The sequence below is a fragment of the Phytophthora infestans genome, genomic scaffold (assembly GCF_000142945.1).
Source record: "Phytophthora infestans T30-4 supercont1.3 genomic scaffold, whole genome shotgun sequence".
Classification (NCBI taxonomy): Eukaryota; Oomycota; class Peronosporomycetes; order Peronosporales; family Peronosporaceae; genus Phytophthora; species Phytophthora infestans.
Window position 1 is genome coordinate 4,200,719 of NW_003303756.1, and position 27,951 is coordinate 4,228,669.

The window sequence follows — 27,951 nt, forward strand, 5'->3', positions numbered from 1 at the left end:
TAGTACTACTATTTGATACCGGTTTTGGCACAAACCTGTTCGTTAGCATAGCACTATGATTATAATAGAAATAAATATGCAGTGATGAGCAGTACAGTAGTACTATTAAAACGTAGTATTTGATACCGGTTTTGGCACATACCTGAAGTATTCAAAGTTTCTAGCTTTGTGTTACTTGGTCTAGTGTACTTACACATCCATTTACAAAACGTGCAGTACAATTCTAGTAGACGACAGGCAATCCAAACAAATATGGACACGTCCGCAAAAAAGTGTTAATTTCCAGCTACACTGTGGAGATAGTCAAGCACCTGAAGACTACCCTGCTTGTCCAGCACGTGGTTATACTCGGAGCATCCAGAGGATTGGATACAAGCCGGGCAGCCATCGGAGCACAAACACTCGCTTGCAATCGTCCGAGCCTTTTCAATCAGCTAGTCCAGCCAGTGGCCATGAGCACCCAAACTAAAAAAAATAGCAGAAAACTGAAACGTACCTTTGGCAGCACTTTGACGATTTCAGGTACCAATCCGCTTCCCCCTTCTCGTCGCTCGAAGATTGTGACTCGGTTCGGTCTGACCAAATACACAAAATTTGTTAAAAAAATGTGTCTATCTCATTGAAAAGTAAAATGCCATCGCAATACTTGACGCGCTTTTCGAATTCATTCACGTGCTCAGTACCAACATCTTCAGTGTCACAAAGGATGAAGAGACGCACAAGCGCGACGAACAGGTGACCGACTCCATGCAAAGCTGCAGTCCACGACCGTCCGCCTCTCGCTTCGAATTGCCTTCGTAGTGTGACTGGGAATTCGAGCCATGCAGCTTCCCCAAAAGACCGCATGTGTGGTAGCGAGAAGTCGTGGGTTCCCAACCATCTCATCGTCCGCTTTTCCAGCATCGTGGATCCAATAACTCGCGTCAGAATGGAGACGGTGCCAACTCGAACCAGAACGGACTCGCTCTTCGGCTTCTCGTGTCTGGGTCCAAGTTGCGTGGTGCTGTGTATTCGCACAACTTCCAGGTCAGTGAAATCCCGGCAAGTTGTGAAGTAGGCCAGTGGCTGGTTACACTTTTTCGCGAAGGCGATGCGCTGGGTATTGTCCAAGCGGGTTATCAAGTATTCTTGGGCTTGATGGAGGTAAACAGCTGTGGGGTACACTTGGAAGAACGCTTTATCTCCCGGGATTTCGTCCAACACTTCCCCGTCAGCCGCTTCGTTAACGGCATCGCTGTTTGTAGCCACTACCGTGTAGTTTTCTTCACAGATGCTGCGTAAGCTCACCGCACGAAACTTCTTGGGCATGCACGAATGAACTCGATAGCTCAGGTGTCCACCAGTCTCAGAAATTTGCATCAGCTTTTTCTCCTTGACAAGAGGTAGGAGCACGCTACTGACGTTGTCTTCTGTCGTACTTGAGCTGGCCTGCATGCCCCCAAAAACGAATGAGTCGATATAATCTGTTCCGGACTGGGAGGAATACAAGGCTGACTCGCGAGCAGCACACAACAAGTGCTGTCCGAGGATACGGGGATTCATGGGGTTCAAGCTAACAGCTTCTGGCTCGAGTTGGAAGAGCTCCACGGCGTGTTGTTTCTGCGCAAAATGCTGGTCCAAAGGCGCGTCGAAGCACACAATGAGGGCGACGGACTGGCTTTGCCTGGACTGCTGCTGTCGTCGACCTGCACGTCCTGCTTGTTGCCACAAGGACGCAATGCTGGATGGAAGGCCAAGGTGGATCGTGCAATCCAACTCGCCGATGTCGATACCTAGTTCCAGAGCATTCGTCGCCACCACACCGAGCAAATCGCCACGAAACAACCGCTGCTCGATCCGTCGCCTGGCTTCAAGCGTGTACCCTCCGCGATAGGAACTAACGCGTCGAAGCAGATTCTGCGTCCTGGGATCAGATTTCAGCGCCGAGTGGACGTTCATGAGCACTAGTTCGGTAAGTTTCCTGCCTCGACAGAAGAGCAGCGTCGCAATTTCTGCTTCTACCAAGCGAGCCAGGATGCGAGATCCTTGGTAAATCGCACTGGTACTGAAGTTGATCTCCTCCTTCTGCTCTTCGTCGCCCGAAGTCTTTGTGCTCGTTGAGTCTTCCGTACGTTTGCGTTTTCTGGGCATTACCGCGGACGTAGCAGACTTGGAGACTACAGCAGTTTGTGACGGGCTCTTCCCCTGCTGTGAGTTGATCGAACAGCTCATTTTCGCCATCTCTGGGTTCCAGATGCAGAATAATTTCTCTACTGATGGAGCGCCATCTTCGGTGATCACTTTTAGAGGCCGCTGTCGAAAGAAATGCAAGTTGGGTGGCCCCATTTCTTCCTCTCTAGTGGCATCTGCGCGCTCCCTCGAGAGAGACATTGGCTGCCGTGGAAGAGCAGGTATCAGCTGACGGAAATGTGCCTCTGGGTTTTGGATTGTAGCCGAGCAGCAGACCACCTGCGGGTTGGAGCCGTAGAGCGCACACAAGCGAAATAGTCGACGGAAGACGCAGGAAACGTGCGACCCAAACACACCTCGGTACATGTGCGCTTCGTCAACAACCAGCAGTCTACGAAGAGGAACGCGTAACGCTCGTAAGATAGCGGTAGCGAGGCTGAGTGCTGCATGCTAGTTCAGTACCTGAGGTTTGAAAGCACGTGCTTCCACTGCTTATGTTGTGGCAGGATTGTCAAATGCAGCATGTCTGGATTGGTGAGGAATGCGCGAGTCTCGCGGATGACCATTGAGCGGCTTTTCATTGGCGTGTCTCCGTCCTGTATAGCAGTCAAAAGAGTGAACTTACCTTAGGCGAATAAAAATGAAGAAAAAAAAAACTTACAAATGTCGCTCCGAGGTGAAGTGGGAGGTCTGCAGCCCCCATGAACCGTCTCAGTGACTTGAGTTGATCCTGGGCTAACGCTTTGGTCGGAAACAAGTACATAAACCTTGCGTTCGGGTCTTCAAGTAGCATCTCCAGCATCGGAACATTGAACGCGAGCGACTTGCCGCTCGCTGTAGCAGTCGACAGTACGGCATTCTCTCCGCGGAGGATCGCTTCGACGGCCTCGAACTGGTGCGAGTACAGCTGCTTAATGGTGTAGCACTTCTCCAGGGCCTTTGTTACCTTTTCAGACAGCTGCAATGGCTCAAGGGCTCGATACTGAGCTGGCCGTGCGCTGCGGCGCTCCACGTGAGCAATCTGATTACTGTACAGATCCATCTGCTGCAGCATCATCAGCACCGACGAGCCCCAGTCGTTTTGAAGTGGCGTCTGTTCATTTGGGGTCGAGTTTGAGGACTTCTTCAAGAACTTCTTGGGATCAGTCGAGTTCTTACTACCAGTAGAGGCCTGGAGCTCTTTAGTCTGCCCCAGACCTCCCAACAAACTTTCATATTTCTTCAAAGCCGCATCGAATAAACTTTTTCTCTTGGTGCTGGCTAGTTGACTAGACTGTGGCGCCGGCGGGAACGTCACGACTTCGAGATCCTCTTCACGAGCTGGCGTCGGATTAAAGGCTTCCTCTACAAGTAGATGGTAAATGCCGGTATTCTAAAAGAATTAGAAAATCTAAAGTACCTGCCCGAGACTGGAGAGAAGTCTTTGGACGTTCTAGGACGAGGAGATCTGGGGCAATGGCGGCTAGCTCCAAGAGGTTTTGGCGCGTGAGCTGCGAGCTACCAAAGCTGTTGGCCACACGTAGTACGCTGCGCACGGTCGGAGCCGCACGGTGCTTTGCTACGAAGCAGAAGCCTGCATCCACCAGCGCGAAGTGGCGCTGCAGCACCTCTATCATCGCTCTTCTACCAGCGGCACTACACGAAAAGTCTGATTAATTATTGATTATTTTTAATACTTGGGCAAGCCAAAGTATTTTGCTGGTTATACTAAAAACAATTAAATAGTACCAAAAACAGATTAATTTACATTACTGGCAGCTGCAATAATAATTGTTTTTTGCACGGAATTATCTATTACTGAAGTCTGGATATTGTTTAACATTGAGCGACATTTTCTGCTGTTTAATTTTCCCCACTACGTATTGGCGTCGTAAACATACAGTACTTTGTACTACTAAAGTGGCTTTAGCAGCAATAAAGCTACTCTGTGTGCTTAATTGCAGCGTAAACCAATCTACTCGATCGCTTTCGGTGCCTTGAACACATCGCCAATGGCTGACTTGAAGCAGTCGATGTTGTAGTCGATAATTCCTTGCTTCATAAAATTTTCGGCACGCAGCAAACACACTAGAGCCAGATAGCTATCAAATGCAAAGTAACGACCGCGGTGATGAGTAGGAGCATACGAATACAACGTGCAACATGACTAGATCTGCCTTACTTGTTCACTTCACGGAGGTACAGAACCATTCCGTTGTTGAGCTTGATCACCGACGAAGACTTGGAATCATACGCCAGGCCATCGCCCTCCCCGTCGTCTTTCATACTGTAATTCATAATGGCGCAGAAATAAAATAGCAGAAAAAAAAACATCGTGACCCGTCGTTCAATCCACTCACCCGTAGATGCAGGAGACGTCGATGACGACATCGATCATGTCGCTACACAGCTCGTACGACTGCATGTCGACAGGGTTACTGTCCGTCGCAATGTAGACCTTGCTCACGACGTCAAACAGGAACGACTTCTCCATGTTGCAGCTCTGTTCAAAGGGCACTGTCAGCGACATCTGTGGACGACGGACCAGCGGTATAGTGCTAATAAATGACCAACCGTGATGAGGATGTTGAGAAGATTCTCCAGCGTCGGCAGCTGCGGAATCAGCTTCTGCACGACTTTACTGAACGCCTCAAAGATCGAGTGGTCGTAGATACTGGTGAGGTAGAAGCTCATGTGGATGTCCAGCTCTCCGTCGTTGATTTCGTCCATGATCTGCTGCTGGATCTCGCGCTGGCAGTCTGTCGTATCAGCCCATACAATATATTTTTATCTAAGAGCATATTCCCACCAGCAAGCCTTTCGACTGTCTTTACCGATTTTGTGGTCGTCCGAGAGAAAAAGGTCACCGTCCACCTTGTGGATGAACACTTCGAACAGGATGTCCGGGTTGTATCTGTGCGCACGTGTGACCGTGTCGTGCAGACGCGCCAGTGCCTCTGCGTAAGGCTCGTCTTGCGCATCAATGACGAAGACGATGGAGCCACAGTTGCTGAAGATCATTTCCTCGTTCACGAGCTGACCGCCGTACACCAGGTCCTCTGCATACACCACCAGCACTCTCTGTAAGTTGCCTTCTGTATACTTACTCTACCTCTCGTCAGTTTTGAGCCACCTTTGAAGTCGTAGTCTCCAGGAAAGTCCCAGATCTGGAACTGCACGAAGGAATTATTGGCAATGTACTTGATGTCGAGGCTGTTGGTGCCCTCTAGGAAGAGCGTCTCATGCGGCGACATCTTGTGAAACACCACGCGCTGGATACTCGACTTGCCACTCCTATTGCAAGGATACAAATAAACTCACTGTTAATATACTGGAGGGAGAACAGCAGATGAATGCAGGTTGACGCTACCTGCGCAGGCCCATGAGCAAGATGCGAGGCTTGTTTTCGCCAGTCAAAGCCGTCGCCTCATCGCCGTAGCTACTAGAGCAGCACAAATGACCTCGTAAGCGCCTAAATCAGCACCTAAAACACCTTCATTGTGCCTGAAGAAGCCGAGACGCACCCTTGGCTCACGCCGTAGCCTTCCGAGTCTGGTTCACACCCATATTTTGACATACACAAACACCAGTTAGTGCGTGCAAGAAGAGCTGACGGGAATCGAACGTCGCGGGAAGAAGAAGACGCAGTCAATAGTGCGCAGGGGCTAGTGTAGGAGAAGGTTGGCAGGCGCACGTACATGAATTCTCCCACCCCAGCTCCATTGTTGACTCGAAACTTAAACTTTGTTTTTGTTTTCAAAATTTAACAAAGTTTAAATTTAAAACAACACGTGTGTTCAGGATTGTCAATTTTGTTTTCTTTAACAACATTAGCGCAGCATTAAAGTCACGTAAAAGCTCCAGCCTAGTAGCCATAAAATAATCCAGAATAACAGCAGCTCGAGCTAAAATGGAGACCCGACTCGTGGTAGATTTTCCGTTTTACACTGTGCACTTTGCTCAAGAAGCCTGCCCTTCCGCGCTTTAAGGCGTAGCGAGAATCTTAATGGAATCAGCCGAGGCGATCTATGCTATTTCAGCGTTAGCCTTGCGTGTGTTGCTACAGTCCCAAGCAGACTACTGGGTTGTGTAAGGTAGCTCGCATAACCGAGATGGCTTCGAATGTAAATGAAAACTGCACCTCAGAAGATGCCGACGCTCCGGATGCTTTGGTGGTGGATTTTACCGGGGCTAATACCAGGGGGCCGATGTAAACTGCTGCTATGGATGAATAACATTATCTCTCCGACGGATCTTACTTTTAGTATGTTGCGCACTAGCCAATGATAATCGTTTCTTATTCTTTATAGCCAATTAAAGCGATCTCCGTTGCATTGGGCGAATCAAATTGCTTCAAGAATACAATTATATCCAATTAAAACTATAGTTTAGGGTGCAGTCGGAAGCTGAGCGATTCCGACGTATCTAGTCGGAGTTGACGACCAGATATGTGTATAGTAATACTTGCTAAAGGTTTGCCACGTATCACCTGCATATTTCTACCTCTCCGACCAAGAACAATAAGCCTGAACGACTTGAAGCCCGCCAACACAAAGCGCGCGCGTGCGACGGCTTTAAAAGCGTTTGAGCGCTTCCTGTCTTTAGAGAATACTACCATGGAGCACGTCGTGGCTTTGATCGTCGCAGACTCTAGTCGCGCGAGTAGTATACTAGTGACTCTAATGGACAAGTTTGGTGTGTACCTGGCATTCCACGCAGGAGCAAAGGGGCAGCCTCTGTCGCGCCACTCCGTCGCTCAATACTTCCGCCAGGTGAAATGCTGGCTTTTGGATGAGTATCCTGTTTAAGGTGGCGCTGTAGCACGACAGCTGCTCAGCATGGGGCGTACCCTTGAACAGCACTGCATCAAGCGTGAAAGTGGTGGGTTCGTCAAGAAGGCTATTGCGTGCACAAAAGAGGATCTCAAGAAGATGATACGCTACTTATATTCAACGGCTCGCTGTGCGTCGGACTACCAAGATGCTGCGTTGTTGTGCCTCCTGTGGTACCTCTTCGGCCGTGCATCAGACATTACATTCGTCCGGAAGCAGCAGCTCTCCGTCGGAGCTGGAGGGGTTTTCTTTATCCGATTCATCCGCGTGAAGACGTCCGATGAGCAGTCACTGTCACTTTTTCCTGACGCTGACTTCATGACTTGTCCGCTGCTAGCGCTCGCGCTGGCCTTGATTACGCAGGAGTCTCCGTGTGCAGCGTTGCTAAACCATTTGCCGGTGAAGTCGAAGGACGTTCCTGTTGACCTAGCTGCCTCGATACCATTACTGGAACTCCTTGACGACAATAGTGCCCTGAATTCTACTCAGACGTCGCCAAGTAGCACCACTGTTCACGCGACACCAACAGTTGGAATCCACGCTCTTGTCAACCGCGTGATCGATCGCGTTGCTGGTCCTGCTGGAGTCGAAGTGTCGCTGACGTCACATTCGTTTCGCCGTGGCGGCGCGCAACACGCGAACGCAAACTCAGAGCTGGCAGCTCAATGGATCTTTGATCGCGGAGCTTGGAACTTGACTACGACTAACAAAGCCTTTGCGTACGTCCTCAACACCCCTAAAGAAGATCATCAAGTTGCTAAGGTGCTGAGTGGGATGACGCCAAAGCAAGCCTCTTCTCTCCCGTCCCTGGAATCCTTCGACGCTGCAACACTAGAAAAGGTTAAAGAGGTTAGCCGGAAGCTTTTCAACTCGAGCCATGATCTGGGTAACAAGGCCTTTAACGTCTGCGCTGTTGTAAGAGATGTGCTAACAGCAACCCTCCTCCTCCACTACCCGTCGTTAGTGAAGATCAACGCGAAGACACCTGCAATGAAGACAATTCACCTATGTGCGGAAGCCTCTGGAGTGACGACGACCAACCTGCTTGCATGGTCACAACGGCTCACAGCGTCAAATGAACACGCCAACACCACCGCCGAAGCCATGACTGAAGAAAATGTAAAGGCCAACGCTGCGTTGAATTATCAAACTGCCTTGATTGAAAGGTTAATTGAGGTCAACCGTAGCCTTGAAGCTCGAGTTAACTCGCTAGAAGCTGCAATGAACAACACCGAAGGGGAAACTTTAGCACGAGATAATCAAGCCAAGCGAGTACGAGACGAAGATGAAATCGTACCAGTAAAGCGTCGCCGTCGATCCAAGACAATACCGCTTGTTGACACGTGGTTTGCGTGGTACACGGCTGTTCCGCGTGGATGGCAGAGTACTAATAAGAACAAGAAATCGGATTCCAAGCAGCTCGTGGCCTTCATGAGGCTCTTCATCGAAGACGGTTACGCGCTCGACGAGTTATCATCCAGCTACAGAGATACAGTACGTCAGCTCGGAGAGTTAGCGTCAAACCAAGTCACAGTGTTCCTAGGCGAGCAGGGCGTACCGTCAAAGGGATCTAACGCTGTGCTTAAGGTTCTTCGGCAGATGCACCGCGAAGGCAAGCTGAATAGTCTCATCAGTGCCTACCATCAGCGTTTTACCATCGGCAGAGTTGTAGACCCTACACCAACACAGCACCAAAGCATGCTCAAGCTGCTCCCGTAACACAATCCAATCTCTCTGTGTCCTTGTAGCTGGTTCTTATATCATGTCAATCATGTAGAGACTTGCAAGGCATTCGAGCATAAATTTTTTACCAATGGGTGGATTTGAACCACCTCCTTCCCTTTCGGGAGCTCTACCATTGAGCTACATCGGTGGGGGTTAGACAACAACAGCACAGGGATACTCATCTGGGTGCTCGACGGGGAATTAACGGTGATCCACTGTTCTTTGTTGCCGCGACATACCCTCTTAGGTGTACCGATGCGCGGTACGCCCCCCTCAATTCACCGTTCCAGGTGGTCAATCGAGCACTGAGCTTGCAGGGCAAAATGGCGCAGTCAATATTGCATTGGCGCCACTCGTTTACGAGGAGTAATTACGCTCAATGAACCAATTAGCGCGCTTTTACGAAACCTCCAAATTTAGGTATTAAGTACGACATATAAAGTTTTGCGATACGTCGGATCGGAGTCGGAAGGTGCTCGGCTGGTCGGAGACGTTATGATATGGTCGGTTTCGCACTCTTATATAGACAAAGAGGAGACGTTCGAGGTCGACCAAGCGGTACGCCCACTCAGGACGGCCATGAAGACAAGATGGACGATGCAGTGTATCCATTTCCTGACCCCCCCCCTCGCACGCACACACACACCACCAGCATGATATGGCCACGCTGAAGCTAGCTCCAATGGGTTGCCGCATGTCTGTGATCATTTCCGAAGTGTTGCCGCGTAGATCCTTGGCTGAGGATCAGCGACAGGCACAACGCGCACAGCAGCGCCGCCAATTGGTAAGAAACGGCGGAAGCGGAATTTGATGAGGTTGTGGAGTCCGCCGATAGAGCCAACGGTGTTGTCGTGGACTCACAGTCTATTTCCAGCTATGTGGGGTCTTCAGAAGCATTTTTTGCATCTTTAGATCTCTGGATCGGCGAACTTGCTTAATCCTCCCCTGTCCCTTTGCTTAGAGATGATGGAAGAGCAGAGCCGCGGGTAGCTCCGGGGATCTACGTAGCTCTCGACCAAGTTGTCGACAAGCTAGCTCGGCAAAAGGATCTACTGTCCCCACCAAGATGCTTGTGTGTTTGTCAGCATCCGTGTGTAGATTACCGGATGATTTGTGCAATTATGCTAAAAGATGCTGTAAGTTTTAAAAGGCGCTTGGTACATTAGCTGATATATATCAAAACTATTTTGCTTTCTGGGCACGTGGCGATATTATTTACCAACGTGTCTTGCAGCGATTACAGCTTCGGACGCGTTGAGAGGGGGGGGGGGGCATTGCCGTGAGAAGGCGCCCTCTGTTTCAATTGTTTACTCGCCCAGCTCGGCGTTGAGTTCCTCTTCACCCGAGGAGCCAAAGGGATCCCAAAAGGGGTCATCAGTCTCCTTCTCCATGTGGAGTGGAGACCTCAAAGACATGCGCTTCTTTGAGGGATTGGCCTCTCCGGCTGCGGCTTTAGCAGGCTTAGCACGCGCAAGGCCCTCGGCGAGCGAGAGGTTCTTGAGAGGTTTATCTTACTCGTCGTTGTCAGCCTTGAGCGAGCTCTTAGCCTCAACGGCAGGATCGTGATCGCCGTGATCACTAGCGAGCGAGCGCACGCTGTCGTCGTCGTGATCGCTGGGCACTGGAGTGTGCCCTCCCACGGACCCCACAGGTACATTGTGGGGTCTTCTAGTCTCGGCCTCGTCCTCACAAACCGGTCTACGCTCACAGGTTCGGCCGGTTGTCCGGAGCACCGAAATATATCGCGCTTGCTCGCAGCTCTGTCGCCGAGCGTATCAAACGCCTAAGAGGAGCCTCTTGGAGTGCAGATCCTTTGCCGCGAGGCTTTGTGCTCTTGGCTTGCGCCTTTCCGGCATTCAGCCTTGGGGTGTGCTTTCGCACCGCTCTTCGCAGTGCCACGGGGCATGCCAACGGTCGAAGTGGAGACTGAGAAGAAGAGCGCTCAAGTGCTTATCGAGGCTTTAGCTGTAAAGCGAGCCTCCGCTGCGTTCGTGCAGTCAAAGTCGAAATACATCGATGTATTTCGATATTGAGAATGCGAATTTGTGATGTACACTTCCTCATTCTGATACCAGGGTTGTCAGAGGCCAACCATTGGCTGATGAGATAGCTTCAGTATAGGTGACTTATAGTTTGTATATTTAACTCAAGCTTAGCCTACCTGTAAATACATTCCGCTTACAACTTACCTTTAAACTGGTCGTTCGACAAAAGGGGCCTGTGAACTACTGTTCACTGAGAGTTTGTATATTCTCGGAGGCCAACTTCTACTAGCGCAAGGTGCTGTGTGACCCCGTCACACAAATTCTGGTAGACACGGAAACGGCTGACAGATTGACAGATGGAGGGACAGGTAACAGGTTTAGAGGGGGTAGGAAAACACCAGGTTCTATTAAGATTTTTGGGCTTCAACTAATAAAGGGTTGGCTTGGGACGATCTGGCTTGTTAATGTTACCTGCTTTTGAGGAAATTTTATCTTATAATACAAATTCATTATACTTTACACATTTTGTGATTTGCTACAGGTAACTGAAACACATGTGAAGAACGCCAAGACTTTTGGGGTCAGAATTGAGTTTTGCTGCACGTTCTGGTGATAATTACTGACTGTATCTTTTACGGTCACCGGCCCAAGCGTTGTCTAGGCGTTTATGTTTTAAGTTATATTGTTGATAGCAATCGTTGCTTAATATCGTAGCACATTTTCGTGGGTTCTAGTATGGCTCCATTTTAAACGCCCAGACTTCGACATTGCAGCTACCAATAGTGGAGCAGATAATCAAGGGCACAACAAAACCGAGTCGAAACGCAAACCAGACCGGTGAAAGAAAAAGTGACGGGATCACACAGCACCTTGCGCTTGAGGACGTCGTCTTCCGAAAGTATACAAACTCTCACTGAATAACTGTTCACAGGCCCCTTGCCAAAGGGAGCGAAGTGACCAGTTTAATGTAGGTAGCAAACATAATGTATTTATAGGTAGCCTAAGCTTCAGTTCAATATTCAAACTATAGCTCATCTAAAGTGAAACTATGTCATCAGCCAATGGTTGGTCTCTGACGACCCTGGTATCATGTACCAGGTATCCCGGAGTGTTGATGTGTCACACTTCATGTACCCAGGGGTGCATTTAGAATTACGTACCCCGTTACATCCTCCCCCACTTAGGCTCGGTTTACCGACCAATCAGAATAAGGAAGTGTACATCACAAAATCTCATTCTCAAAGTCGAAATACATCGACTTGGCTGCACGAACGCAGCGGAGGCTCGCTTTACAGCTAAAGCCTCGAGCAGCATTTGAGCGCTCTTCTTCTCAGTCTCCACTTCGACCTTTGGCATGCCCCATGGTACTGCAAAGAGCGGTGCGAAAGCATACTCCAAGGCTGAATGCCGAAAAGGCGCAAGCCAAGAGCACAAAGCCTCGCGGCAAAGGCTCTGCACTCCAGGAGACTACTAAGGTGGCCTCGGAGGCAATCCGTTCATCCGGTGACGCGGCTACGAGCAAGCGTGCAAGCAAGCGTCGCAGTCCGTCACCTTCGGTCTCTCCAGACAACCGACCAAATCCGCGGTTCGTTGAACGTGGGCTCGGTTCGGGCAGTGAGGACGAGTCCGAGTCCGATAGCACTCACAATGCTCTTGTGAGCTCCGTGGGAGGGCACACTCCAGTGCCCAGCGAGCACGACGACGACAGCGTGCGCTCGCTCGCTAGTGATCACGGTGATCACGTATGTGCGCTCTGAGAGTTCTGCTGTCAAGACTAAGGGTTCTCCCAAAGCTGACGATGACGATGAAGAGAAACCTCTTAAACATCTCCCGCTCACCGAGGGTCTTGCGCGTGCTAAGGCTGCCAACGTCACAGCCGAAGACCTCTAAGAAGCGCACGGCTTCGAAGTCTCCACTCAGCGAGGAGAAGGAGGCTGGTTACTACTATCGGAGCCTCTTCAGTTTCTCGGGTGAAGAGGAAAAGGAGGGCTCATCCATGAGCCCCGGGAGATCACGAACGATCTCGACCAGCAGCAGGAGGGCTTCCAAGCTGCCCAGCGAATGTGTGGGGGTCCGATGGCGACACCCGTCAACCAGGGAGCTGTTATCAACACAAGAGGTTATTGGGCTCCCGAGGAGAGCTATGGGGCTGACCTCTTTCAGGAGATTCTCGTCGCTTCTCGTGGTCTTATCGGTGACCGCACTTCTAAGGACGTTTACGAACGTGCCCTGGTCCAGAAGGAACAGCTGATAGCCGACATTTTGGAGGCGGCCCGGTGCGTGCTTCACGACTTGTCGTAAGAAGCCTGGGAGCCGGGGTGGTATCCACCCTCCTTGGGGCTACTCTGTGTTCTTCCCAAGAACTGTCTCAACTGAAACTCGTGTGAGCTGGGCGTGGGCTGAGTATATCAAGTACTCACCCTCGAAGTTACGGGAACTTCATGAAGATCAGCTGCTGTCCCGCATCCTGGACCAGCGTGATCTTTGTGCTAGGTTCGCCCACTTGGTCAGCAAGCGCATGCTACCTAGGGACATTTGTATGCGCGCGGCTTCTAGCGCTCACGATGAGCGCGGGACGGAGTGTCGTCAACGTCCGTACCCCGTTCGGGCAAGAAGCCCGGACTACTTACGTAGCTGCCGCCGCTTCTACTCCCAGATTGCGACAGCCTTCGGGCAGCCTATCAGGAGCCGCTCAATTGGCTCCCACAAGTTCTCGGAGTGGGCATAACCCCTCCACTTCACGAGGATCTGTCGCTTACCGTGACACCGTCGCTTCTTGAGAATCCGCTTCACATGGTGGTGGACTTCTCCGTTCCGGTCAAGCATGCCCTCGCACGAGTACCAGACACCTCCGGGGCGTTACTCTTGTCCGAGTGCTCCGCCTGTGGGTCCGACGCACGTCCCTGAGGTTGACCGCCTCCGTCAACGCGTCCTCGTGCTTGAGATTACACTTGGCCTTGGGACTGGCGGTGATGCTGCCGTCAGGCCGGGAATCAGGGCGTGCTCGCTCGTCTTGCGGGTCGCCTGGACCAGTTAGAGCGGGAGGTCTCGAGTCTGCATCAGCGGGTGGACCGGCGGGCCTCTTTGTCCGATCTTGACGAGGCTTTCCGCATGATTCGACGTGTTGAGGCTCTGTTGCCAAGTCCGGAGCCGCATTCGGCGCATCCCAGTCGTAGGCGTATGGTGCGTACCCGACGTACTCGACGTACTCGGCGTATGGCGCTGGGGTCCGCTCGTACGGGGCCCCTCCGGCGTACGGTCTCGGCCGCAGCCTTGCTGTTCAGCTCGAGGCTTGGGTGCCTGCTCCAGCGCCCTCGTCGACGTCTGTGGCCGGACCTACGACGATGTCGTACGGCAGTCGGCTGTTGGCTGCGACCAAGCACTTGGTGTCAACTGCGACAATAGCCAAAGGAATAGCCAAAGGATTGTCTTTGCCAGTATGACATGAGAGTCGCACAGCTTAAAGTGCAAGTAGCGGTGCTGCGTTTGTATGGGCTTTGTGTTGCAGAAGCAAAGTGAAGTTCGATGTGGATTATGGAGGCGTTCTCGTGAGACCTTGCGGGGTAAGACGATAAACAGGAGATAGCTTGAGTGTCTCTGCGGGACGAGTCCTGCTACCTCCGCTCCCCTACTTGAGAGTGAGCCGTAGTAGTCCACTGTAGTCGTAGAGGGTTTTCGCAGGCTTTCCCTCAGGTTTACACTAATGATTCCTAATCTCACTTTTGGTTTTCCCATCAACTACGCATCGAGTTCCTCCGAGTCTTCTTACACTACCGACACCCTGCGCGACACAAGTTATATCTGCTGACTGACGCAGACACGGGACTGAAGAGCTCCTAAGGTATGAAGTCAAACGCAACGGGTTCTATCTTCGCGGGTCTATCAACTGAAAATGTCGAGCAGTGGTTTGCAAACAACTGGAGCAAATAACCGCGCGGTCTGTTTGCCCGTGACGGTGGCGGGTACTGGAGAAAAATGTACCATCTTCCTCAGCCAACACAAGAACACCAAAGTCCCGGTGCTGCTGTGTCCGTCGGCGGGAAGCCCAAAGACGAAGTCAAGACTCATCGACTTCCAACAGTCAGCCGGAACGGTCAGGCTCTGTAACGGAGTCGAAGCGTGCCCTGCGGATTTAACCCGCTGACATGTTTCGCATGTCTTCACGTACTGGGCGACTCACTTGTACATGTGGGTCCGCCAGAAGGCCTGAGAGACCGATAGGAAGGTCTTTAGGCGAGGGCGCATCGTGCGCCTCTGCGAGGATGTCGAGCTTCAGATCATTGTCGTTGGGTACGACCACCCGTGGAGGTTCATTAGGCTCCACCCGGATATAGAGGAGGCCATCCTTCCACTCATATCGGTGGAGCCGGAAACGCTGTCGCGACGAAAGCCAGTCGAACTCTGCGTCCGTTCCTGCTGCTAGGAACTTAACGATAGGCGCGACAGCCCCATCGTCTCGATTAACCACGCGTATCCAATAATATAGATCCGTTGTCACCCGTGTGATGTGGGCCAGCTCGTAGTCTGGACGCCGAGAGAGGGCGTCCGCAAGCATGTTGATCTTGCCCGGCTTGTACTCAACGTGGAAGTTGTACTTCGCGAAGAAGGACATTTACCTCGCCATCCGTTGGAAGAGGTGAAATCGTCGTCGTCCGCAAAGATGCGTGGTCTGTGTAGATCACAAAGGGAGCCCAGAAGATGAACCCAAAACTTCACAAGGGCATACTTCATCGCTAGGATCTCCTTGTCGTGAACAGGTACTTCCGCTCGGTGGCTTTGAGCTGACTCGACTGGAACGAACTGACTCACTCGCGTCCAGCTGCATTGGCCTGCAGCAATGCACAACCGATTGCACAGCCGGAGGCATCGCAGACGACGCTACACGGCTTCATCTCGTCCGGAAGGGCCAGGAAAGGAGCCTCTTGGGGACTGGCCTTGATGCTGTCAAAGCCGTCCTGGTCCTCTCGCCTCCAGCGCCAATCAGCGTCCTTCTTAAGGGGTCCGACAAGGGCTTAGCGAAAACCGCGTACCCTGCGCTATGCTTGCGAAGGTAGTTGGCCAAGCCCAACCACTTTCGAAGATCCTTCTGGGATTGGGGCGTCGGTCATGCAGCAATGGCCTTGACCTTGTCTGGGTCAGCTCCAACGCTCACATTTCTGACGAAGCAATTGAGAACCTTGATCTCTGGTGACGCGAAGACGCACTTGTCGATGTTGCCGTAGAGCTTGTTCGCTCGTGTCACGTACAACACTCGACGGAGGTTGCCCCAAATACACCTCCATGGCCATCTTGCCTCCCTTGGCATGGCTATGGACGACGATGTCGTTTGTACGAAGGCACGGAATGGCCTGAACAGTTGCGTCACCAGGCGGTTAAATGTCGCCGGGGCGTTAGACAAGCCCTGCGGTATGACGAGCCACTCCCAAAGCATGTCGCTTGGAGTGCTCACCGCGGTGAGCGGGATGTCGCTCTCGCGCATCAGGATCTGGTAGTATCTGTCTACCAAATCCGGTGCAAGGTACATTACGCACCCGGCCATGCTGTTCAACAGCACGTCCTTTCCCGGGATTTTTGTCTGGGCCGTTGTTCAGCTTGTTGTAGGCGTGCACTAGACGTCACTTCCTGTTCGTTGGCTCGCGATCCGAATGGCCAAAACACCAGACGTAATAAAACGAGACAGTACTTTCCCGAATAGGGTAGACGTTTGTGAGCATGAGGAGGAAGTGCGACCGTGTCGCAGGCCAACACAGCGTTTGGCAGGCTCATGGAAATGGACGACATCAGATCAGTCAAGTCTTGGGTGGGTGAAGACGGAGTGAGGCAAGCGGTGGCGGAGGCGAGTTGGGTCGGTGGGTGCTCGTTCACCACGTCCGCATACTCGATTCTTAAGGTTCTTAAGAATCTTAGAGTCCGAGCGCATCTGACGCTGCTTGCTTAACTCTTCAAAGACGCCCTCGTCCAAGACAGAGGAGGAGTCAAACTTCTAACGAGTGGCCTCGGGTCTAATGAGCACCATCTCGGCAATCTCTCCAGCCTTAAGGTTGGCCAGAAAAGACTCGGCCGTCATTTCCTCGAAGTTCAGTATCTCTGCCATCAGCGATGTGATAACACTCTTCCACTGGCCGCGTCGGAGGAGCCCGGGCCCTGGACTCCTGGTCGCTTGAAGCGACGTCAATCTGAACGAGATTAAACTCCGACTTTCGTCGGCGGCGGCGTCGTCGTCGACGGCGACCGCTACGTGGAACTTCGTGTCTCACGTCTGGAGGTGTCGTGGTGTCGACATACGAGGCACTCGTGGCCAAAGAAAGAAACATCTTCCAGGGAGAAACATCTGAGGTGCGCTTTGCGATCATGCTTCTCCCAGTGGTCTGCACTGACTGTAACGCTCGTATTGCTGAAAATGAACGTGTTTTGGTGAGTAAAACAGCGAAAAGGACACGTGAAATTTCATTGATTGGTGATTGGAAGTAAGTTTAGCCAATAACGACATGCAATAAATATGCCATTCTGTACGAAAACAGTACACTGGAATAAATATCGGATTGTAAAATACGCAATATCTTATCTGTGTCTTAGTCTGCATCGAGCCCTGTATGCCCGTGTGCACCATATCCAGTACCCGCCACTCTTGACGAGATTGTCAACGGAGCTACATGGTGCGGGACACACAGGGTCACGGGGTATTCGGAGAGTTAACAAGCGCTCAGCAAATAGTTCGTTTAGCTAGCTGGTCCTCTGACGTGGGCTATAAGTGTAATTTGGATGAGGAACTTAATATTACCGACCTTTTGAGTCGAGCTTCTTCCTCTGACTCTAAAGCTACAGTAGTCCCGCTGCACTTCGTAGCACCTGTAGTCAATTCCGGTCATGGGTAGACTGAATATATCCTCTGTGAGAATGGAGCACCCAGTGTTCGCAAATTTGCCCCCGGTGCAGCTAAGCTTTTGTCCTTGCGGTAAGGTCCTCTGGACCTTGCGATGCAAGACGAGCAGCTCCCTCCGGTCCAAGAGTTACGGAAACGCGCCCCTGGAGCATGTCCAAGGGAAGATGAGCGCCGTCACGGCGTTGGCATCGATGACGCGTGGCGGGTCTGTGAGACCGAAGCCGCTCATATTGAGCGTGAAAGCCTTCACCGGGACGGATGGAGAGAACCTCCTTCGCTGGGGTCGAGATTACAATGGGATTGACCGTCCTTCAGTCTTAGCATCAGCGCGTGGCGCTTGCTATCTCCAAACTTGGAGGTCGCTCTCGCGAGTGGTCACTAACGTGCGGCACGCCAGTTGATGCTGCATCCCCACCTGGGATCGGCTGAAACAGCGGCCTAATCGTTTCCTACCGTATTCAGTCAAACTTCCTTGCTACGCCTGAGGGAAGAAAGCAGTTGCTGGACTATGTCCAAGGCCCGAGAGCTCTGATCGCCGAGATGGCGGCGGACCCTCTTCCAGAACTGGTCTCAGTGGCCGTGCACATTGAGGGACTTCGTGTGAGCGCAGCATGAGCAGAAGTCTTCCGTGTACACCTTAACCCTTTTGAAGCGTAAACTGGGAGCGAGCTACTGGGATATACCTAAGCTATGTTGCGCATCGAGGAAGTAGAGGACAACGGGTCTCAACTCCGAAGAGAGCTGGACTCTATATCTTGAGAATCGTGTGTTCAAGCCGAGCTTGCTGGTCGTTCAAGCAAGCTTGAAGGACTTTGAAAAGCTGCGGAGAGTTTGATTGGCTCGGGAGCTTTGGGCAGCTATGCTCGTCACTCTACGTTGGAAGGAAGTCAGCTGCATTCTGAGACACTGAAAGTGCTAACGATAACTACAATTTCTGTCCGTCCGGCAACAGTTACAGTGTCGAAGGGCTTAGCTGATCTTGGTGAAGTTTGAAGACTTCGATAGCGCAAAACGCTGTTTTATCATAGACCTGAAATCGAGGTATGGTCTTATCCTTGGCACAACATGGCGCGCCAGGCGTAGAGCGCAGTGTTGTTGACCTCCAGTCGATATATGATTCATGGTGCTCCAGGGGTCATGGATCGACTGGAGGTCAACAGCACTGTGTGCTACGCAACGCACCCTGCGCCTAGTAGATATTTTGTGAGTCCGGAACAAACCTCTGCTAAGAAGCAGAAGCGCCTTTGACGCGAGCACGAGACCGAGGCGGCCGTAGTACTGAACATTGGTATGTCAGAAGTTGCTAGCAGCGAGGTTGATCTTTGCTTTGAGGGCGTACGTGGTGATGCACGTTACCAGCTGTGCGAAGCAGGTCAGATCGAATACCCACTGCTGGTGCTTAGTCCGGGCGAGCGCGTAGTGGAGCATAATCCCCTGAGTGGTATAGATCTGTAACCTACCGCTGCATGGCTCGATAGCCGCAGTCTACCGAGGGGCGAGGCATCGTGGGCACTGCCCAGAAGACGCAGGAGATGTGGCACCTAGCTTACATAATGAGGGTCATAGACCGCATGGCTCCGAGACGAGTATTTCGCGAGACACTGTCATCTTCGAGAAGTGATGACGCTGTGGCACCTGGTGGTGGTGACGAAAATGTCGCCGCAATACCGTCACCCGGCCTGGATCGATCACGGATAGAGCTGAGAACGCGACGCAGGGTGCCTGGGACGTTTTTGACGTCGGACGAGGTGTCCAACGTGACTCCGAAATAGAGTGACGGCTGAGGGCGAAGGCGACATCAGCCTTAACGCTCTGCCCGCTGTTGACGCTCTCCTAGAGCCAGACGAGATGTCATTTGCCGAGTTTGGCGAAGCCTTGAAGTCAGGTGATTCAGCCGAGGTAGCCTTGCTAAGCCCTGAGGCGTCTGCTGTGGACGACGCGGTCCAAGGAGGCACTGATCGCAAGAAGTAGATCGGTGATTCTGAAAGGTATTTTCTCTTCTACCCTGTGAGTATGGAGACGTTGTCTCGAAGGACCCACAGACGGGTCTCCCTTCGGATCGAAGTGTGTGTCATGAGATTGACGTACCAATACTGCGTACGCGCAAATGACCCTTAATAAAAAAGCAATGTGACGTCACCGACGCGTTCTTCCGTGCCGAGCTCGAGACAGGGCTGGTGCGGGAGAGTAACTTAACACCCACTTTCTGTGTCAGAAAGCCGAACGGCACGTATCGCATTATGCATGTTTTGGATTAGCTGAATACGGCCACCATTCCGACGCAAACGTCGATTCCTAGAAGTTCTACAGAGCAACACGGTGGGGTGTACTTTGTACAGCGTATTTAAATTTGTCGATGGTTATTTGCAACCGCTCATGCAAGCAAGCGACTTTCTGCTAACAGCGGTGAGTACTTCGGGTGGGATGATCTGGGAACGGCTGGTGATGTCCTGAGGGATGTCGAATGCACCAGCAGCGTTCAATCCTGTGACGCAGTTGGTTAGGCCCCATCGGGTGTACGCTCATACATACTTTGACGATATCTCCGTCTAAAGTCGTGCTAGTCTCCATTGATCGTCTACGGGCGGTGCTCGAGTGCATGCTCACTAATAAGTTGTGTGCCAGCTTGGACAGTGCATCTTTGGCGCGGAGGAAATTCAGTTGCCTTCATTGGGAAGCGTGGTTTGCGAGCAGACCCTGTCAGCACCGATGCCATTGTGGATTTGCCGGTTTCCAATAACCTAAAGGGCTTACGCAAGTGACTAGGCTTAGACAATTACCTGCAAATGTACAGGGGACTACGCAGAGATGGCTCGGTCATTGTCGGATGCATTATGAACGATGCACCATGGTGATGGAATGTCGAATACGACGGCACTTTCAAGGCAGTGAAGGAGAGCATCATTCAGGCGCTGGTACTCGCGCTGCCTGACCCGTATAGTCCGTTCGACGTCGTCTGGGACGCATCCGATTTTGCAATTGACTGTGCCTTACTACATTCAGACGCCGAAAGGCGTGAGCTTGTGAATGTGCTAGAGACTTGCCAGCTCAAAGCTGCCGAAATGAACTACCCTGTTCATGGCAAAGGGCTACTTGCAATGAAGTATCCTCTAGTCAGATTCAGGGCTCATTTACAAGGGTCAAAGCCTTTTTTTATCTTTACGGATTATGTGTCGCCTTGCACTGCGCCTTAGTCACCTCATCTCTCTCAGAGTATGACACGATGGCTTTTCGCTTTGCCGAGTACATCTTCGTGAAAAAGTACAAACCGGGGCGGCTTTATGTAGTTGTCGATGCGCACAAGCACAGACCGGACTACGAATTAGCCCATGTCACGACAGTGACGTCGTCAGTGTCTGACTTAATACACGTAACGTATGGATTGGACGACATGTGCGTAGCGCTGCTACCAGCTCTTGGGAGAAGAGCTTCAAGTCTCTGATAAGGAATTGGCTGAGCGCTTACGTGCGAGGCTGCATCGATACACGCTAGATGGCAGTCTGCTGCATATTATAGCGCTGACCGTAATGATACTTCTTGTATGAAACGTTCCTGGATTTAAAGTATTGAAAATAAAGCCGTGGTTCATGATGCTGAATGTACGAGTGGACGTCTGATACCTTCTTGCTGGCTCTTAATTTTTGCGTTTGTGCTGAGCTTGGCTGATAGCCTTAAGCTACGCTAGGGAGTCTTCATCACTCGACAGCGGTGATGTTGTCTCAAAGCTTCTTTAATTTTTTTAAAGATGATGAAAATGGTGGGGCAGATGGGAGCGATAGTCGCACGGGTTGGAGTGGTACAGTGTAGTTACAATTAATAAATGACTGAACAGTCAGTACAGGCTTTGAATAAATTTGCGGAAATCGGGTGATGTATAGTCCCACATAAGCTGGTGGTTATTTTGACTTGCAATGAAGAGAGTTACAAGGATTCCTTCCCAGGTGCTGTGAGAATGTCTGGTCAACGAAGCAATAGGGTGCCTGGTAGAAGTGAAGTAGGTGAAATTTGGTCGCGTCCTATGCACGCCGTGTTATTGGCGGAGCGAAGACGTCTGGCAACCTTGAGAAACTGTTGGATTGCCCTACGCAAGGTCGCAAGCGTGAACGGGATACATTTTCACTGAGGGTATACACTAGGCAACTTCGCGACCTGACACAGGCACTGGAGGAAGAGCGTAGTTGTTATAGTATGGAGGATCTGGATGCTGATAAGACAAAACCTAAGTTTAAAGTACCGAGCAAGTGTAAGCTTGACGTATTGCGTATTGCGTGGGAGTATAGTTGATATAATGAAAAGTGGTGGATAGAGTGTGTTGCACCTGTGAGTTGTAATCAAGGGAACAAGACATGAAGTTGATAATTCTGACCGATTATATCGTAAAGGTATGATAGATTGTACTTGTTGTAGTTTTAACCTACCTATTTGTGGTTACACATTTAAGCCCTTGTCCAAGTGGCAGCACGTGTTCTAGGCTAACATGGGGTTTGGTAAAAACTCGCCAGAGATAAGTGTGCTTCGGGTCAAGTCACACCAGACTTTGCCTAGTCCGAGTAAGTACCAACCAAACAAAAGACAACCAGTGGCACTCGGTCGGTGGTACACCAAATACACCGTTCAGAGGGGCAATAGAGGCACACCAATACGCTACCCCGACCTTCTGTATCGACAGTGACGCGTCGCCCGGTCGTCACATGAATCCCACAGCCTCCACGCCATTAAAAACGACTTTATTGACCACGGTTGCTCCAGTGCAGAGTAATGATCCTGCAGGGACCAGCAGTGTCACAATGATCTCTCCCCCTGACTTAGGTTTTGCTGGGAGAGCTGGAGACGACAAGACGCTGATGTCAGGGGCGTACAGCGGGTCAGCGAGCACAACGTGCAGACAAACAGAACCACAAGGGTTTCAAGGTAGAGGAAAGGGCACAGCAAAGCTTGCACAGTAACTAAGACCGCCACAAAAGCGGTTAAACAGATGAAATGGAGCAACGCAATGATTGCGGAGCTACAGAGGCTGAAATTTATGGACGGAGAAGTCAAAAAGCGCATCGATTTGGCAGAAACAAAGGTAGAAACTACGCTTGCATGGCAATTCTTTGCCAGTGTACTCTCACAGAAGTTAGGCTAAGTCATTAGGCAAGATCAGATTCGACAACCTTGCAAACCTTTGTGATAAGCTGCGGCACAGGAGCAAGTACCAGCAACAACAGCAACAATGGCTGTCGTTTCATCGTCCATTGGTTGGAGGGGGCTCTGGCACACGAAGTTTTGGTGTTCTGAAAAAACGGGTCCCAGAACACGAACCAGCTAAAATGGTAGAGTGTACCAAAATTGATCCGCCAATCAGATCATGTTTTTTAGTGAAGTTCAGAACACGTGCTGGCACTTGGACAAGGGCCTTAGAGGATGACTTAGACATTGCATTTTCCCTACCATGTCGAAGCTCCAGATTTTTATTTAAAACGCGCATGATACTTCATCTTTTCAAAGTGGGTTGAACAGCCTCTGGTATATCCTGATGGTAAGTGATATTTCTTCGTTGTGTTTGAATGTAGAAATTGGCTGTTTCGATGAAAAGAGGTTTTGTTATGGGAGATGGAGACGTAATTGTGCAGACCTTTTCAGCGTCATCAGTGCACTAGCCGCTGTAAACGGCTCATTGCCACCTAAATTGGCTATTGCAAATTAAAATAATGTTAAATGCCCTAAGCAGACATTGTGGGGATTCCATGAACCGATGGGCAAGCCATCGTACTGATGTCACCATGTGTTGTCTTGTCAGGCGTACGTGGCGGCGCTTGTAACACCGTCGAGTCGCATCATTACGTGGTTGGAATCACTGAACGCCTGTCGTTGAAATACTGTCACGCAATGTTGACTCGAGGGTAAAAATTACGATGGTTTGCAGTATGACTACCGACCAAAAAAATGCGTGTAAAGGTGAAATGAGATAAATGTGCCTTTATGTCGACGGGCGGTAAATTTACCTACAGAAGACAATCTAGGACATAAGGAACCCTTGGGTGACTGTCGATGGAAAGCAATATGCGCCAACAATCATCTTTGTAAGACGGCAGGGGGCATGCGATCCGGAAACGGATGGATTCGCGAATGCTGTGCGGATAACACAACGCATACAAATAATCTGTTGGCAGTAGAAGAAGGGGGAGATTCGGCTTTAGAGGTCAAATGGATTGATACTACTAGTTTGACTTTACACCCACCTGAATTGTGCAATGATGTGTTAGTGAAAAGGTCTAACTTCTACGTTGCTTTTTGTATAATAATAAGCATCTAATGTTCTCACTTTTCTGACATTATTTCCCGGTGGTTGTTGGTGGACCGTGGGAGAAGCGACAACGATTTCCTGCCATCACAGCATGAATTAAGCGCCTATTTCCGATTGTTAGGCATCACTTCGAAAAGAATAATGCATTCTTACTACTTGCGCTTGACACGAAAAACATGCGCGAAAGGGCGCTGTTTATCTAGCCTCACGTAAGTCATTACGCTTTGACAGCGGGAAAAATCTTAGATGAAAGTATACCGCAATCAATTCAGTACTAAACATAATCTGGTTCAGTACAAAGTTCGCGGCCGTACACCAGACGCACCACCTGAAAATTTTAAAGCAGTTGTCAATCCTAGCAAGGGATTGATGAAAAGTGAAAACATTTTATATATTTTCCAATCTCAGTTAAGCATGGGGTCACGATCTTTTTGGGTTTAAAACGTTTTGATCCACTGCCGATTTTTATGGCTATATCGCCGGGCTCAACTGACACGTATTCTATAACTAAGAAAACAATTGCCGGGCAATGCTGTTGAAAATGCTAAACTCCACCTTTTGCCCGATCGGGCTGATAGAATAAGAATTGCTAGCGAGCATTCAATAGAGTGTGTCGTATATTTTGGTCAACGTCATCAAGATGATGCTAAGCTGGGATCCGGTAGCGAGGCACCCGAAATGGGGTGGAAGATATTTTGGCGTCGTACGCGTGTTCGGAGCCTCGGCCAAACACAACAAGCTGGAAGCTTACATGCTTTGTTTGAAACAACGGCTGTATGGATTTCCTTCTACACGACTAGGAAGATGAAATATGATCCTCTCAATCACGCAACTTTTTTGCCTCGCATGTTCCAGTGTGGTGATTTATCGCAACTACTGAATTCTCTGCTTTGAGAAATCAGGAAAACATTCCTGTAAGTAATTCCGGTTTGTTGGAACCGATTGAAGCGGATATCGAAGCGTTTAAAAACCCCTTTGGTTGGGAAACCTCTGCGTCTATCACGTTGTTCTTCGTGTGGTTGTGGATATGAAGATAAGGATTTATTAAACGCGGCTACTGAAAAGCGAGCTGATGAAAAGGATATCAATCTAACTCCACACTATATTGACGTCAAGAAGTATCAATCGTTATAAATTGACAGTGATGAAGCTTCCGCTGTATTGAACCGTTGTTTTGTTCTTTAAGATGTTCAAGTCCATCATTGGCATCACACCAAGTCATGTCTCAAGGTAATACGTGGGAATTTGTCAATAAAATGGATGAAACGCATGCTAACAATTTAAATTGAATGATGTTTAGATAAGTAGTCGAGCTTTTGGTGGATTCGTGTGTCGTTTATTAAAGCCTTTAGTCATTCGCTCTGGTGCCACGTACATCGATACGGATTGGAATGTGCAGTTACGCCGCTCAATTTGATCGGCGTATGTGAAATCGTACAGAGTTGTATTGATGGACTCTTTTGAGTACAACCATGACGTTCAATTTAATTTAGGTTGCAGGGCGAAAAATGTTGCGGCGTACATTACTGACTATTGCATGAAAAGTCAATTACCGATGGAAAACCTGCTGTATTTTTCGCTGCAGCCTTAAACAAGATGGCTACGAAGAAAGGCCAACATCTACCAACTGAGCTGACGTCGGAGGGTCGCTGGTATCGAATTATTTCTTTAATGCTACATACGATACATATATATCTAATGGTCACGAAATAGCCAGCCTTATGGCAGCTTACTATGTAAGAAGAGCTACGTTACTTTGGTTTTCCCATGACCCCGACCGATTAAATTAGAAAATTAATGAATTCAAAAAGACACGGCAGAAGTAAATGTACTGTTCTGGCCACTTCAACGTGACGATTGATTTTTTTTCAAGGATCGTACATAAACGAATTAACCAATTATATTCGATAAAATGCATCCATCATTACGCCTGACGCATAAACTATTTTTTAGCCAAGTGGAAGCCAATCTGTCGTGCCCTCTCCACATAGATCAAGTATATGTCATTGGTCACCGCTAAATGAGCCCAACACGACTCCAAAGTCAGTATATATTGACAATACTACACTAGACAGCCTTCGTCTTAGCTAATTCAGAAAAAAAACCATTTCTCCACCATCAACATTCTTCAGTTGAAAAAGTTTAACTTTTTTATTCATAATATTGGGGTTAATTTTAGGTGTCTGCTGATTGGTCAGTTCGGGTTAATGGTTTTCGCTCAAGCATCGGCTTTTGGAGATAACCCCCCCTCTCGTTGCACTCAAATTGCAACGCTCTCAACCCATTTTTGCGTTTGTGAGTGCGTGTAAAGGAAGCGAATTGTCTGATCTACCCGCCCTTATAATTGTAACGGGCCAGGTAAATACTCTGTTACCTGCTTACACTATAGTGTTGAGGAAGCTCGCAATAGGACGACTGAGGCTTACGTTTAGGAAAAAATCAACTCTGACTTTATTTTAGGCCCAAGGCCACAGCCCTGGCCACTTAAATATACGTGATAGTTCAATTGGCTAATAATGGGTTTGACTACGCATATATCAGCCAATGGCATGACAGCCACACGCTAGTCGTGTGCTGATGCACCTACTTATGTAAAGAAATCTACCTACTTATGTAATGGAGGGCCCCATTTCATTACCCCCCTCTTTAAGTTGCACTCACGCAACATAAGCGCTGATGAAGAGCATTGGAGAAGACTGCTGGAACGGCGGCGACGGCAGCGGCGACACTCGCGACATCAAGCCACTGGCGTATCAACAAGAGCCACCACGCTAGGCAGCGAGCGTGCAGAGCGAGAAGCCATCTCAGACAACAGCTTGCAGGCCACCGGTGCTGGCGCTGGTGTCGACACACGTGGGCTTCGAGGGGCCAGGCAAGGTTTTAAGTGGAGTGGAGCTTGAGCCTTTGGAATTGTCGTGAGGCGCATCGATATCTCTGCGACACCGTGTCCGAGCGGGTAATGGAGCATGCTCACGCGCACTACGCGTGAATTCGATTCTCACGGAGATCAAACTCCGCGACAAATGCACGTGCAAGTGTTTTTTTGCAAGGAAACTCTGGCACGATGATCTCCACAGACGCAAAGACTGAACGCCGACTGGAGACTTCCTTGTGCTTGGCGATACGCTCATCGTGGGACGCCCACGATGTTCTAGCAGACACGAGCATCACGAAGACAGCGCACGAGGTACTTGAGACTGCGAATACGGGGACGACAACCACTTCACTCAGTTGACTGAGCGACGATGTGCGACTGCACAGCGTACGAAGAAGTATCCTGTAGACCCAGGCGACTACGACGTCGGAATATAGGTGACCTGCGAGCTTGGGTTTCACTCGGCGTCGTGGAGCCTCGCGTCACTCACTCACTCACGCACGCACTCACCCACTCATTTGTTCACTCGGCTTACTCATCGTGTGACTTAGCGGTACAGTGCCGAGTTCTCTTGTAGCTGGTCACCAGTTCGAAACCGGCGTCGACTCCAGTTTTCTTTTTAATCATCACGGCGAGCGCCTCCCTGTTCCCGCGGAGGCTGGTCGCCTTCTTCACCGCGGGTATCAACACCCGGCTCCCTCACGCTTCGGAACGTGAGTGTCTTCTCGTATTCGCTCACGATGTCGGGAGCGGCTTCCAGCAAGCGACTGCGCGGCTCCCAAGTATCTTCACCTGGGGAGAGTCCCAGCCAACGCACGCGATAGTGTTGTTCCTTGTCCCGCAGGGCGCGACCCTGTGGAAACGCTTCAGTATGACCGTCACGGGTACCATGCCACTTGCGAAGGTCATGGTCGACGACTCGCTTAACGATCCAACGCTGAGCGCCCGAAGAATCGATCAAAGGAGGAGGACCATCTCGCTGGAAAGTTGCCGCGTCACTCGAGGACGAATCAGCGTCCGGGTTCTCGGACGGATGTTTCTTCTTTAAAAGTCCGACGTAGAACGTCGGATGTAGCCGTAGTGTGGATGGAATGTCCAGAGTGTAAGCGTCGCTGATGGCCTTGATCATCGTAAACGACCCAATAAAACGCGGCGCGAGTTTGTTCGCGCCGAGGTTGGAAACCGCAGAGTTTCTGATACCTTCAGTCGACAGG

General features: G+C 50.3%; 2 protein-coding genes across 2 annotated transcripts; both read right to left on the bottom strand.

The window, feature by feature from the left end:
• Positions 1–275: 275 nt before the first annotated feature.
• On the bottom strand, positions 276–3,223 carry PITG_02826 (DEAD/DEAH box RNA helicase, putative; the record flags this gene model as incomplete). The annotated part of the gene is made up of 8 exons (XM_002907670.1): positions 276–434; positions 497–575; positions 647–975; positions 1,018–1,368; positions 1,447–2,038; positions 2,141–2,560; positions 2,632–2,765; positions 2,831–3,223. 8 exons carry the CDS (start codon positions 3,221–3,223, stop codon positions 276–278), a joined length of 2,457 nt encoding a protein of 818 aa, XP_002907716.1.
• A 751-nt stretch (positions 3,224–3,974) lies between these two features.
• On the bottom strand, positions 3,975–5,871 carry PITG_02827 (ras-like GTP-binding protein; the record flags this gene model as incomplete). The annotated part of the gene is made up of 9 exons (XM_002907671.1): positions 3,975–4,250; positions 4,331–4,435; positions 4,509–4,651; positions 4,723–4,907; positions 4,983–5,229; positions 5,256–5,442; positions 5,519–5,590; positions 5,673–5,700; positions 5,847–5,871. 9 exons carry the CDS (start codon positions 5,869–5,871, stop codon positions 4,124–4,126), a joined length of 1,119 nt encoding a protein of 372 aa, XP_002907717.1.
• Positions 5,872–27,951: the final 22,080 nt, after the last annotated feature.